Source organism: Humulus lupulus, chromosome 3 (assembly GCF_963169125.1).
Source record: "Humulus lupulus chromosome 3, drHumLupu1.1, whole genome shotgun sequence".
In the NCBI taxonomy this organism is placed as follows: domain Eukaryota; kingdom Viridiplantae; phylum Streptophyta; class Magnoliopsida; order Rosales; family Cannabaceae; genus Humulus; species Humulus lupulus.
In genome coordinates, this window is record NC_084795.1 from 268,717,767 (window position 1) to 268,733,020 (window position 15,254).

The 15,254-nt window shown below is 36.1% G+C and overlaps 1 protein-coding gene across 1 annotated transcript; it reads right to left on the bottom strand.

Moving 5' to 3' along the window:
- Positions 1 to 6,979: 6,979 nt before the first annotated feature.
- On the bottom strand, positions 6,980 to 14,839 carry LOC133824136 (inactive leucine-rich repeat receptor-like serine/threonine-protein kinase At1g60630). Its single transcript, XM_062257005.1, has 3 exons — positions 14,620 to 14,839; positions 12,371 to 14,329; positions 6,980 to 7,984 (listed from the first exon to the last, which is right to left on the bottom strand). The coding sequence occupies exons 2-3, from the start codon at positions 13,728 to 13,730 to the stop codon at positions 7,326 to 7,328; spliced, it is 2,019 nt and encodes a 672-aa protein (XP_062112989.1). The 5' UTR covers positions 13,731 to 14,329; positions 14,620 to 14,839; the 3' UTR covers positions 6,980 to 7,325.
- Between the last annotated feature and the right edge of the window lie 415 nt (positions 14,840 to 15,254).

The following is a 15,254-nucleotide window of genomic DNA, read 5'->3' on the forward strand; positions in this document are numbered from 1 at the left end:
CTGTGGCAGCCGACCACCTAGTTATGTACATTCCGCTCGTCGAGCTCTCCAGTCAGGGCTGATCTAACTTGCCCTTCCCTTTACCTGCACCACGTAGCACCCGTGAGCCAAGGCCCAGCAAGAAAACATCACAGATAACTCAAACAATAATAACAGACAAATAGCGCAATAAACACGTATACTCATTAGATAGTCCACAGCAGGTAACCAGCATATACAATCCAATACAAGATACATTCTATCACATAATACTGCTCATATCACAACATAATCAGGGCCGATGACTTAGGCCGCACCCTCTGTTTAATCCACTGACTCTGGCCCGCTTAAACCAAGCTCAGTGCATAATAAGCTGTCCTCGGCTACCAGTGGCCGAGCCGCGCCCTGTGCGCTAGTGAGACCCTTGGCACCCTTAGGCCGTTGGTTCACTAAATAGCTTGCATGGTATAATACCATCCTTTCAAGCTTTTACAATAGGGAGCCCTTAGTCCCGTCACATATAATCAACCGGGTGCAATTTTCTTACCTTTAGCTTTCAAATGAGTTAGTTACGGGCGATACTCCTTGAGCGCGATCCGATCCTCGAGCCCTAGTTTAACACCTAGTCACAACCATGAAGAAAGACACCATTAACAACCTTAAATGAGCTTCCAAGCCAAGTTCTAGTACTCGGAACACTGAACTTCACCAAATATGGTAAAAGACTCAACCCCGAGCACCCTTGGTTAAATTCCCAAGCCTAAAATCTCAAAATCCCAAAATCCCTTAAGCGCCGCGGCATAGGCCACCCATGCCGCGGCATGGCCCCCAAACAGAACCCCCAAAGGCCCAAAAACAGGTAAGGGCCGCGGCATTGCTTGGGCCATGCCGCGGCCCGCCCTTCTTCTTCAGCATGCAACTTCTTCGAAGGGCCGCGGCTCACCAAGAACCATGCCGCGGCCCGACCCTTCGAACCCAGAAAAAAAACACCATTTTAATCTCTAAACCTCACCTTAAACCATCCCAAAGCCCTCAACTCAAAACCAATTAATAATAACAACATTAGAATGATTAAAGCAATGCCATCCAACCAGAAATCCAGCCTAAGACTCACCAAAACCCCCAATTCCAACTTCTGAAATTTCAAACCCAAAGAACTTAAAACCAGCCATGATAACCCCCAAATTCAACCACCAAACTATAATTTAAACCTTACCTCAGCTGTAGAATCGATTCACCAAGCTGTGGCCAAGCTAGGTCCCCAAGTTCCCTTCTTAATTCTGCCTTAGAACATCACAACTTAACTTGTTTCAGCACTTAACTAAAACCCAATTTAAACTCATATTTCAGCCACAGAAAACAGAGTTGATTGCTTACCTTAGTCCCTGTTCTGGTGCATGATAAATCCCTGAGCTAGACCTTCAGTTCCTCTCCTCAAACCACAGAATCCAGCTTGTTTCCCCTTTGATTCTCTGTGTTTTTCTCTTCCTTTGGTTTTTTCCTCCTTAAGCGTGAGAGAGAGAGAGAGAGATAAAGCTAAGTTAAGGTCGGTTTATAATTTTCTGACTAGTAATTTCCTAAGTCTTCCTAGTATACCCTTAAGTTATTAAACTAATCCCAAAGTTCGGGGTGTCGGAAACGTCCCCGAGGCCAAAACGGTAAAATCCCCCAATAATCCCGCCTAGACATCCTAACCTCAAATATATCTCCAATTATTTACTTCCATCACCCGAAAGTCTAAATCACTACCTGATACCTAAAATACCCCTGACTTGTCCAAAGTCAATTATAATACTCCGTCATGACTTTTCCCCGCTATCTAGCCCTAGGATCACCTCGAGTCGCCGGCTGCAGATCTATCCACATCATAATGTGGTTCTCGCATATATCTCAAACATTTATATCACATCATCATATAATATAATCAATTATCATGTAAACATCATTAAACATATAATTACTCATTAAATCACAATTATTCCAGTAATGCCCTCCTGGCACACTAATCAAGGCCCTTAAGCCTTATTAGTGAATTTGGGTCGTTACATACCATCTATGACATCATACAGTTATAGGGAGCTCTTAGTCCCAACATAATCACATAACTGGGTGCAGATTTCCTTACCTTTGATTTCGTTAGCTTTAATCAATGAAACCGACCCTCAAGCACGATCCCTTCCGCGCCCTAGCGTACACCTAGTCACAGCCATAGATCAGAATCATCACCAAACTTCAATTCCAAAACCTAGCCTCAGGACCAATCCCGAGCCATCGGGAAGCCCTAATTCCACCAAATGGGGTGGTGGAATCAAACCCCGAGCCCCCAGGAAAAAACCCTAAGAAATAACCCAAAAACCCCCCTTCTAGAAACAGGGTAGCGCTACAGCACCATAAAGAGGGCGCTATAGCGCTACAAACAGAGCCAAAAATCCCTCTGACCACAAGGCCTAGCATTGTAGCACCCAAAGGCTAGCGCTAGTCACAACCAGACAACACCTGATTCGAGCCAAAACTCTTCCAAACCTCAACCAAACACCAAAATAAGCCTACCATCATCTATAACTCACCCCACATGACCCAACCATATGAAACTTAAGCACATGCACCCCAAAATAAGGAAACCACCATGATTGAACCTAAAGCTCAAAACTCAGCAGAACAACAAAAATTTCATAACTTCAAGGCCAGAACATCATACCTTTGATGGAGAATTTCGACCTAGGTTATCTTCCACACCTCCTTAGCTTTCACTCCTCAAAACCTCAGCCTTAATTCCCTAGAATTCCCATCAAAACTCAGCTTAGAAAATCATTTCAACACCAACAACCAGAAACTGAAAAACAACCTTGAAGCTTACCTTGATTGGATGACTAATTCCTGTTGAATCCTCAAGCTTAATCAAGGTCCCAAGTGTGAAGCCTTAGCCTAGAGCCTCCTCTGAATTTTAGCTTCAAATTCCAGGAGAAATGGTGAAGAAAAACCTAAACTGCATAAGAGAAAAAGACCTTGTTTTTCCCTTCTTTCTTCTCTCCTTCTTTCCTTTTCTTTTTCTTTCTTTTTGTCTCTTTTGTTTTCCTTCAGCTTCTCAAGTATTCTACACATTCCACTAAGGCTAAAAATCAGAGTATAACCTATCCCTTAGGAAGCCAAATGACCACATTGCCCTCCCAATAATAACTAAACCTTTAAATCATTCTAAGGGCATTTTGGTCATTACTCCCAATTCCCGCTAATTCCTCTAGTGTCTTTAATATTTACCGCTTACTTCCCGACACCTAACTAATCACCAATTATATTCCTCAATATCAAATAATTTCCAATATACTTCTCAAATTCCCAGAAATACCCCCGGACTCCCACGAGCCGGGTTTAAGCTCCCGCCATGACTTTTCTACTAACTCGCTCACTATGATCGCCTTGAGTCACAAGCTGCAGATATATCCACATAATAATGTGGTCTCAATAATTTATCACAAATATTAACATTTATGCCCTCAATAGGCCAAAATTACGAATATGCACTTATAACCTAATCAGGGCCTACATGCATACTAATACACATAGTCATGCTTCACATATATCCAAATATCTATATAAGCATGCTTATCACATAATCATGCATTTAATCATTTAAATCACACATAATCCAGTTATGTCATCCTGGCACACTAATCAAGGCCCTTAAGCCTTATTAGTAAATTTGGGTCGTTACATCTATTATCGAAAATACAAATAAACAATGGAAGAATTAGAAGAAGAGAATTAAGAAATACAACTCTAAGCAAAATGATACAAATAAAGTAAAAGTTTTTTAAACAAAAGAAATCAAAGGAATACAACTCAAAACAAAAATACAAGTAAATAGAACAAGAATAATGAGAAGAAAAACAATAGAAGAAAAATATAAGAACAAGAACAAATAACAAAAAACTCTCACTCACACAACCAAAGTTAAGAGTGTTGGGGATCACCAACTTGAACAAGGTTTGAAATCTTTGTCCAAAAGTTTATTTCCCCCTAACTCAAACACTAAGGGATCTCTCACAGATTTTGGAAATGCTTTCTGGAATAATTAAGCCTCTAGGTATTTTCTAGCCAAGTGCTCTAATGGATAGAAAAATTGTGTCTTACAAGTGAGCAATAGGCTCCTATTTATAGAGTTTAGAGACACCCTTTGAATTTCAAATTCCACCAACTCCCATGGCTGTTACCAATGATTAATTTGATGTTTATGGAATTAAAAATGATATTTGGGAGTTATTTTGGTTTTTTGAGCCGTTCAAAAAAGTTGGAAAAAACTGAAGAAAAAAAAAGTTGGTCAGATTTGCACCTGTGGCCGCGGCTAGGAGCATCAGTGGTCATGGTCATTGGTCTCTGTTCCCCAGGTCGCAGCCACTGACCAAATTCAGCACACAAAAATGTGTTGTTTTTCCAAACGGTTCCAACACACTCCCAATTGATTTTGTAACCCCCAAAACACATTATTGGGGTTAAAATCATATCTCTAACAGTCATTTCACATATGGCTTTAAGAAATTCATCTCAATATTGTGTAACGACAATTCTACACAATTATGGACAATATTTAGAAGTTACAAATTTGTGACTGAATTTGTAACACCAAATATGTTACCTATTTGGATATTCACATATATCTAAATATTTGTAACTCTCTATTATATATTACAATATGTGACACTATTTGTCACATTTATTTAATCTAAAATATTATATTATAAAATTATATATTATTACATTATATTATAAAATAATATAACACCCTGTAGATGCGAGTCTACATTTGTTCAAGAACAAAGGGGAGAGTGTCTCTTAGGTAGAATACTCTAGAATTATTGGAAGTCTAATGTACTTAATGAATTGTACAAGACCTGATATAGCCTACACAATTAGTAAACTGCGTAGATTCACGAGTAATCCAAGGTGTGGTTATTGGAAAGGAATAACAAGAGTACTTAGGTACTTGTGATTTACTCATAGCTATGGGTTGCACTATATTAAATATCCAGCAGTACTTGAAGGGTATTGTGATGCTAGTTGGATATCTGATGTGAAAGACCCAAAGTCTATGAGTGGTTATGTGTTCACACTCGGTGGTGCAGTTGTATCATGGAAATCTTCTAAACAAACGATAATAGCTAGATCCATGATGGAATATGAGTTTATTGCCTTAGACAAGTGTGGCGAAGAAGCTGAATGGTTTCGTCAACTTTTAGAAGATATTCCAAAATGGCTTAAACCAGTGCCAGCTATTGGCATACATTACGATAGTCAATCTGCAATTGGTAGAGCACATAATAATTTGTATAATGGTAAGTCTAGACATATACGTCGTAGACACAATACCATAAAACAACTACTCTCAACTGGAGTTATCTCTATTGACTATGTGAAGTCAAAGGATAATATTGCGGATCTGCTAACCAAAGGGTTAAATAGAGAGTTGGCTGAAAAATCATCAAAGGGAATGGGACTAAAGCCCATGAATAAAAAAGCAATACATTAGACACCCAACCTAGTTAATTGGAGATCTCAAGATCTAGGTTCAAAGGGACAACTAAAATTGTAAAGACTATGTTGGATCACTGTGGGGGTTATCCCCATTGTCCATTCCTATGATGAAACAATGATAATCGTAAGGAAGAGGTTAAGCTATGCTTTTAATGGTTTCTTATGCGTCGAAATGTCAAGCAGAGTAATACGGTTTACTCTTAATTAAGAAAATCACATATGTGAGAGAGAAGATGCGTCGCTTCTATAGGAATTGAATAGGGCTCAATTCATGGACTATCTCTTGCAGAACCAGGGAAATTTTCAGGGCCAAAAATGAACATAATATTGAGAGCCAAAATATGTCAGGAAAGATTCTTGTGTGTGGTATATCATCGTTTTGACGAATGACAGAACAGTTCAAAGTTACCGCATCTACTGATCAGCCAGCAAAGTAAATATACTTACACAAAGGAAGGTTCAAAGGATAACACATACCTATCTTATGCAGGTTTCTAACGTTGAAATCTATCACCTAGGTCTAATTCTTTTATTGTTTTTTTCTTGAGTCAGTTTTTCATTCATGTGGAGGATTGTTAGAATTTTTTGTTGAATTGAAAAACATAAGGGAGTTAGTCCCACATTGTTTATGAGAGGAATTTTTCCTCATACTTGGCCTATATAAAGAAGTCTAGGCTTGTAGTTTAAAATATCAAGCTCCTTACATTTAAGGTATATAAATATATTAATTATATTTATATTATGGTTTTAGTTAAAAGTTTTATATTCTTTGTATGGTAGGGTCTCTTCGAGGCGACAAATTTGTTTAAAAAAAAAATCATTGTATTCATTGTATCCTGGTCAATCATTGTATTCTGAGTGTTATTATTGTTCATTATAATTATTGTCTAGATTAATTATAATTGCTATTTATATTATAGTTGTTTATATTGTTTTATTTATAATTATATCCTGGGTGTTATTATTGTTCATTATAATTATTGTCTAGATTAATTATAATTGTTATTTATATTATAGTTGTTTATATTGTTTTATTTATAATTATAATATTTATATATCTTTAATTTAATAGATATAAATATTGTATTTATTATATTGCGTTTATTCTAGTATTATATCTAATTACATTATATTTTTCTCAAACCAACTTACAATCATCATATGGTGCCTTATATTTTTCCCACTCCAACTTCCAATCATCATATGGTGTTTTTTCATGCTTGGATATAAGATAAATTATATCATTCGATCAGCATTTTGTTTGAGAAAAGATTGTCCTCAAACAGCTTGATGTTCATCATGTTCCATCATCAGAAGTACAAGTTGCATAACTTCTCACAAAGTTATGTCATTCTAGATTTAAGACTAATTAAGAAGCACAAACTCAACGTGGATTCTTAATCACATTAAGAATGTTTATGAGCGTAAGCAAAGGGCCATTACATCAGTCAAAAAAGAGAAGGAAGAAAGATTGGTGTGAAATAACTCTGAAAGTGTTTTGGAAAACCTTGCTTCTGATCAGAATCTACGTACCGCAAATGGTGTATAGTTTCCAACACCATATTTGTTACCCGAGCTTGTTTGCCTAACACATTCCAACAGAAAAGGATTAATGAAAAACATTCCCACCCTTTTTTTTTCATTTTGTTTTTTCTGAAAAGTATAACACTAGCTGGCTAACACAAGGACTAAAATGAATCTTGAAAACTTTACACAAGTGAACTCTACAATACCTAAAGAAGAATCATGCATCAATCCAATCGAAAAATAAAATAAAAAAACATAAATTTAACGCGGCGAAAAGTTTAGTAAACCACTCATATGCTCAAATGTTCTTCTCTGGGCAAGCTTTGAACAGTATCTGACCATCTCCCAGGAGAATGGTCACTACTGTTTGATGATAACTGAGCCTCAGCTCTTGCATCTCTAATCATCTTAAGAACCTCTCTCATTGTAGGCCGGTTCTCAGGTACAAGTGAGACACAAGCCATTGAAATGTTTAAGAGAGCCAGAAGTTTCTCCTCTGACGTTTCATTGCCTGAGGCAGGATCATCCCCAGATTCAGTCTCCTCTTCGCGAACTGATCGAACCCACTTGGGAATATCAGAGCCATGTTCTTGAACAAGGTCTTGGAAGGGAGTTTTTCCGGTTAGGAGTTCCAAGAGGAGTACACCAAAGCTGTACACATCAGCAGGTTGAGTGGAAGGTCTTCTGATATCACGGCATTCAGGAGCTCTGTAAAAGAGAGATGTTGCACTGGGCTCTTCGAGTGAATCTGGGTCTCGGAATGAAGTAAGGCCATAATCTGTTAGGCAGGACTCGAAATCTGAACCTAACAATACATTGGAGGATTTCAGGTTTCCATGAGTTAGGCCAGAGCTCTGGTGAATATACAGCAAACCACTTCCTAAGTCTTCTGCTATTTTAAGGCATGATGTCCAATGAAGAGGCTTTCCACCTCCTGAGGTTCTTGAACCTGCAAACATAGGTAGCAGTAATATTGTAATTGATGATCATAGAAAAAAAAAATCTCGCAAATGATATATGTAAATCATAGAGTAAAGCTATAAGTAATGAAATTACGAAAAACATGAATGCAATCTCACATGTCAGGTACAAATATACGTAATACACAAAACTGTACTGGTGAGCATAGATCAAAAACTTATTTCTTTCAACTTTTCTTTTTTTCTTTTATATTTTTCTATTGTTAAATTCCTTTATTAATAGCATAAATAAACCAAATATGAAAAAATATTATCATACTAAGACGTTAAAATTACTTTGCAAAAGAGATCAAATGTATTCATATTTTTTGTATTACACACAGAATCGATCAATCATAAAACTGAAATGAATACTTTTATCCGTTTAGTAAAATGTGGGACGTATTTAATATCATCCAGAACACTAATGTAACGTCATGTTAGTTTTAGTGAAAGAAAAGATAGTGCTACATCACAGTACATCTTCGCATAATTACCCACTAACTGATGCCAACAGTAAATAAATAAATGGAAACAAACAAATGTTTTTAATGTTCTGATGAGTTGCATTAGCTAAGTTCTTGATATATAGTTTTCCTTATCTTAACAACCTAACTTTTAATTAGCCTAGAACTGTTCAAAACCCGGTTTCTATAATTATTTTTCTCCAATTTAGTATCTCAAATTCATTACAACAAGACAATTACTTGAACAGTTATTATGATGGGGAGGAGGAAACAACGCGGAAACAAACAAAGGGAAAGAGTCCAAAGTCCAAATTTGATGAATCTCCAACCAGTCCTTTCAGTCTTAAAAAACAGCCGAGAACGTAAGCAGCTAGTAAATGACAAAGTGACTCATAATTGTTCCAAGCAAAATACACAGGGGCAAACCCTAATGGATCTTAATCCTGAGGCTCACGATTTTGCCAGGATAAAAAATATTAACAGTTTTTATAATGCCACAGGGGATATTTTGGTGGCAAGTGGAATAATACTAAAACACCCTACATAATTATGAATTCAAACAATTTTGACTGTGCCGCTTTGAACGAAGCAAGAAAATAAGGACAAGATGACCCTACAAGTCTGGTAAGATGAAAAGGAGCCTTTTTAATGATGTGAAGGTAGAAACGACCATATATAACCAAAAGATTAAAATAACGGTGGGGCAAGGCATGCCATGGGAGAAATGATATATAAAAAAAAAAACAAAAAAAGTAAAAACTACCATTTAAGCATGACATAGTCATTGTATAGTTTATTATTACTGTCAAAAAGCTTGCTTTATGATAATGTTGTATAAGAGTAACAAAATCCTAGGTTGCAAAAAGCTTCAATGATGATTTATGTTGAATTAAGTAAATTTATGTGTGATTTAAAAATAATAATATTATTATTATCATTATATAATGGAGTGGTACAAAATTACATGTGGACCGGACGATAATGTTATTATGGAAGAGTTTGTGTCCTATATAGATAAACATATGCTAATGACATTCGCAGTATATCAGAACACGAGCATCTATCTCGGTCGTTAATGACTGCAGATTTCATGTGGGTTCCATATATAGAAAAGGACGACCTTTGCATATTAACCATTCGGACAAACCACATGTAGTACGCAATGCCGAACACTAGTAATGCTCGTGGGCACCACAATTAAAAGTTGATAAGGCTTATTTCTCTTTTGTGTAAAGTAAACTGGTAGTACTTTGGTTCATCAGAATATTTTTGAGAAAATAACAAAACCATTTAGTTAAAGAAGATTTATATTTACACCCATAAATTTATATATACACCCACACTAAATAAACCACCACATTCCATAAACTAGAAAGTACATTTATTTACAACTACACCCCATATGTTTACTATATTAGGTCTTCATTTGTATAACCTTTTACAAAAAAATTAAAATAAAATACAATAAAATTGTGTATCTTACTTATTCAAAACATATAAATGATAAATTTAATATTTTCTTATTAGGATAAATAATTAAATATAAACCTTAAAATTTTTAATACAATCTCAAATACAAATTTATAAAAAATAATTAAACGAAATACAATGAACTTAATTGTAGGAACGACTACAGTATTGACAGTTTTTTGTCAACACTGGTATTGATAAAAGTTAGTTTCGGCATGTGGATAGTTATAAATTCCATTTTGTTTTCACTATGATAGTGTATATTGTAGTCATTTAGAACATCCCACAAAGTTTTAAGAAATTCTAAATAATTTCCAATACCGAAACAAGATTCAAACAGCTTGTTGCTTGTCTGCACTCAAAAACAAGCACGTGAACAACTGTTTGAATCTTATTTTCGGCATCGTAAACTATTCAGAATTTCTTGAAATTTTGTGAGATGTTCTAAATAACTACTATATACAGTGTCATAATGAAAAGTTGGAATTTATAGTTATCCACATGCTGAAACCAACTTTTGTCAACACCGTAGTCTTTCCCATTAATATAGTGTTGTTATAACCATAAATATATTTTAAAAAGAATAGATTGACTCAATTTAAAAGAAAAAAATATATTAATTTTAATTTAATAAAAAAATGGGGCGTATTCACTAAGTCTTTTATAAATAAAATTTAAAATTTAAAGTGATATAATTTAGTCATTTAATTAGGATGAAAATATATTTTCAAAAAAAAAATTAGGATGAAAATATGTAGTAAGAAAACAGTTTTAAAATAGGTTTCTTTATAATATTTTGGAGTGTAAATATTCACATATATGAAATTTACAAATTATCCCTCATAAATATTTAATTTTTTTAAGTTAAATTTAAGCTTGAGTCCAATAATAATAAAGCAAAAATAAATAATTCTGAAAACTAAAAAGATAATAATAAATTTTATTTTTATAATGAAAGAAAATATAATCATAAATCATAATTTAGACCACATTTGACTTGGATTTAGAAATGGAATCTGATAGATGAAGAAATTATAATCTACAAAAATGCAAGTGAATCGTGTAATTTAGTATTATACCAATATTCTTTTTCAACAAAGAACAAGGAATGACAGTATTACACAGCCAAGTGTTTGGACTGTAGAAGCACAACTCTGGTAAATTGACATCTAACTATGAGAATCGTTGACTCATGTGAAGAGACCAAAACAAAGGGATAATGCTTAGACTAAAAAAAATATGCATACAGATGAGTTGTCACTAACAAAAGCAAAGCATGGTTCTTTTTAAAGATTGACATTGAGGACAATTAGCGGACCTCCCAGAAGATAAAGCCAAAACACACGCACAATGTTAAAAAAAGGAATAAACCCACGAGAAAGAAGTGGAAAAGAAAAAAGACAAAGAACTTTCTAACATCATTTTAAGATAGAAAAGTGTAATAAGCTATGAACTCTTTTTTTTTTTTAAAGTTTCATTTTCTTGGTCACTTTGATGGTAATAATCATTGCATAATCAACCATTAACAAAGCCATTTTGAATTTTAATAATAGAGACATAAAGAAATAATGAGTGTCCGAACTACTACTTGATAACACATGCACATGCTAAAGATGAAAACAGATAGCACAAGTGAGGGCCCAACGACCAAGAAAAGCTAGGACAATACAGTACAGAAACAATTCAAATAATCCTGCTACACAACGTTTACCAAGTGGTACCCACAAATATTAATGATTTGCCCCCTGTGACATGGATAATACTAAACCAAATCCAATTTTGACTAGTTATTCTCAACTCCAACTAAATTTTTAAAGCTAAAACTATATTATTTTACAAATTTTCTGTTAAAATTAAAGATGAAATTTTCTGAGCTAACTAAATAGGCGTTAGGAGGGCAAAAAAATGTCCATTGTGCAGTATTAATTAATTGGAGAAAGAAAAAGGTCAAATCTAACAATGATATGGGTTCATTAAGTCTTGTACTTAATTAAATTATTATGTATTATGAGACACTCAATGAGTATCTCCAGACATATAACTGACGAAGCTTACATTAAAACACATGGGCTACTTTATTTTTTTTAATAATATTTTGGATTTGGACAAAATGCTGGACCATTTTGGTGTTTTCATTTAATAATTTAATTCTTTTTTCATACAAGAGGAGGCTTAAACCCCAGAAATATTATTATTACTCATCACCCAAATTCTGACATAAAATTTTCACACACTCAATTAGCTGGTTCGAAAGATCTAGTAGACCGGTGTGAGAATCCATTAAAATCAATTTCAACCAACCTAAAACAAAGAACCTTAGACCTCATACCATAAATGTCGTGATACTGATATTAATTATTTCATTTATTTCATAATATAATCTTGACCTACCAAAAATAAATAGGGAAAAAGGAAAAGTTAGAGGTGAGAGAGACGTACCATGAATTAGAGAGAAGAGGCTGCCGTTGGGGAAATAATCGTATACGAGCAGGCGTTCTTCCCTAGCCTGGAAGTAAGCCCTAAGTGGGACCAAGTTGGGATGCCTCAGCCTACCAAGAACCTCCATCTGTCTTCTGAACTCGTCTAGCCTAGGGTATTTGGCATCTTTGAGTCTTTTCACAGTCACTATGAACCCAGACTCCATAACAGCTTTATATGTACTTCCGATACTACCCCTCCCCAGAGTCTCCGCCGATGCCTTGAGCAAATCTTCTAAGCTGTAATTCATTTGCTGATCCCCTGTCCCGCAGAACACCAGACTCCCTAGACCCTCTCCTTCCCACGAAAACCCTCCCTGTTTTCCGCCGTTATTACCTCTCCTGCCGCCGCCGTTCCCGCCCTCGTCCCCTCCGCCTCCTTCCGCGCTGGGAATGTGAGCTCCTCCCCCTGCTACCACCCCTTTGTTCTTGGCCTCGCCGGAAGAATCTCTCCGGCGATTGCGACTCCGGCAAACCATCCACAGAAGAAGCACGCAAATGAGGAGAATCGCCGCGCCGCCGGCCGTCCCGGCAATAATCTTGATCAGTCTGGTGCGCTTCGAAGATTTTCTCGAGCTAGGCATCAATGGCGAAAATGGACTTATGGACGGACTGAGACCGGCCTCGTTCCCGCATGGATTCTGAATCTGAACTCCGCAGAGATCGACATTGCCGGAGAATGACGAGGAGTTGAATCGAACAAGTGACGACGTTACAGGAATAGCTCCGGAGAGTCGATTATTCGAAACGTTGAAGAATCGGAGACTAGTCTGATTAAACGGAGGGATCTCACCTGTCAACAGATTATTCCGCAAGTCGAGAAAGTAGAGTCGTCGAAGATTGAGCAGAGTCGCTGGTATTTTACCAGAGATGTTATTGTCGGCAAGGACTACGACCTTTAACCTGTGAAGCCCCGAAATGGATGCCGGAAAATCACCGGAGAAATCGTTTTCGTTGAGAAAAAGGGATTTGAGATTAGCAAGACCAGAGAGATCGGGGATTGGACCTTTAATGGAGTTTCCTTTGAAGCTGAGAACACGAAGTTGATCCAAACGGTCCAAGATCTTCTGGTCCAAAACCCCAGTCAAGTTGAGAAACTCCAGTACCAGCTTCGAGACCCTTCCATTCATGCATTCCTTTACCCCTTTCCATTGGCACACTTGCTCCGTACTCCCTCTCCATGGGAGTGAATCTCCAGGATCTATCGTTGATTTTAAACGCATAAGCGTTTCTCCATCGTCTGATCGAACCACACAAACCAATAACAACAACCCGAAGAAAAAGAAAAAACCAGAGTAGTAGTACCTTGACTGTGAAACCATTACCACCAATCTACCACCACTACTACTCCAATCAAACAAATATAAATATAATAAAACCCTTCAAATATTGTCAATAAATCTATCTATATTTGTTTCCATGAATAGAAAAAAACCAAAAGAGCAAAAATTATAATTATTTTTTTCCGATTTTTCTCTTTTTCTGTTCACTTTCTCTTTTTACCTCTGTGACTGATAAAATTTTGGCGCTTTCTTACAATCGCTTTCCATGACCAGAACTTCAAGATCTACAATCTTCCATACTCGAAAGTGGTCGAAACCCATTTGAACCATAGAAGGGGGAAAATATATAAGCTTTGTTGAAGAGCATTAATGGCGGAAGAGGAGTGGAGCTGGTCCAATGGTAAAAGCAGCTGAGTCTAGAAATTCATTAATGAAAATGGCGGAGGAGACACGAAGAGCTTTGGGTTGGTGGAATTAAGGCATCGTTCCGCGGACTCATTTGCTACGCTCGCAATACTCACGGACATAACTTCACGTGAACTCATCTCAGAACTTGCAGACTCCACCACATATAATGGAACCTTTCTCTTTCTCTCTCTCTTCTTCTCTCTTCTCCATTATTTTTCATATTGTTTAAACTGCATCAACCAACATCGAAAACTATTTAATATTTAATTCCTTCCAAAAATAAAACCAAAAAAATATATATCTTTTTTTTAAAAATACTTTCTTGGACTACTCAAATTTTGAACTTTACTGAAATCAATTAAGTTTACGCTGAAAATGTGAAAAAAAAAAACAGTGACAAATTTCAAAAACCCAGAAAACAAAAAGTAAAAATGAAATGGATCACCTTTCATTTCACAGATCAAAGCATTATGTATACATACAAAATGAACAATGAGGAAAAAGAGAGTGAAGTATATACCAAATCCAGCTATGCCAAAAAATTATACAGTGCACAACTTCAATGATCTGTACTCTGTATATTGTGTTCCAAATAATACAAGAGAGAGAGAGAGACTCCCTCACACTCACTCACTCTGCTCAAGAAATGGGATGAAAGAGATATAAAAATACAAAGCAAGAGTAGGAACAGTGCCAACTTTATTATTATAATTTAAATAAAAGTGAAAGAAAAAAAAAAAAGGTAAATGTGGTGACAACATAATAATAATAACATTACACTACTACACTCTTTCCCATCCTCAAGCTGTTCTTTTAGGTATCAAATCAAGAAGTTGTTGTTTTGGGTCTTTTTTATGTCTTTTTCACTGTATGATTGTTATGAACTAAGTGACACGTGGCATTAGTGACGTGGCAAAAAGGAGAGAGAAAATGTGGTTGAGGGGGTCACGTTGGAGAGATGTGAAGTTGAACGAAATGGAGGTATGTAGAGTACTGTTCTTGTGTCTGTGTGTGTATTTTGGGTCACCAACTCTTCTGGCCAGCTGTGAGAATTGCTTAGATCACAGGTTTTGCCGATTGGGGGGAAAGGAAATTTCTTCGGGCTGACGTGACCGACAGTCTTCAATTTTCTTCAGGACCCCGATTGTTCGCCGA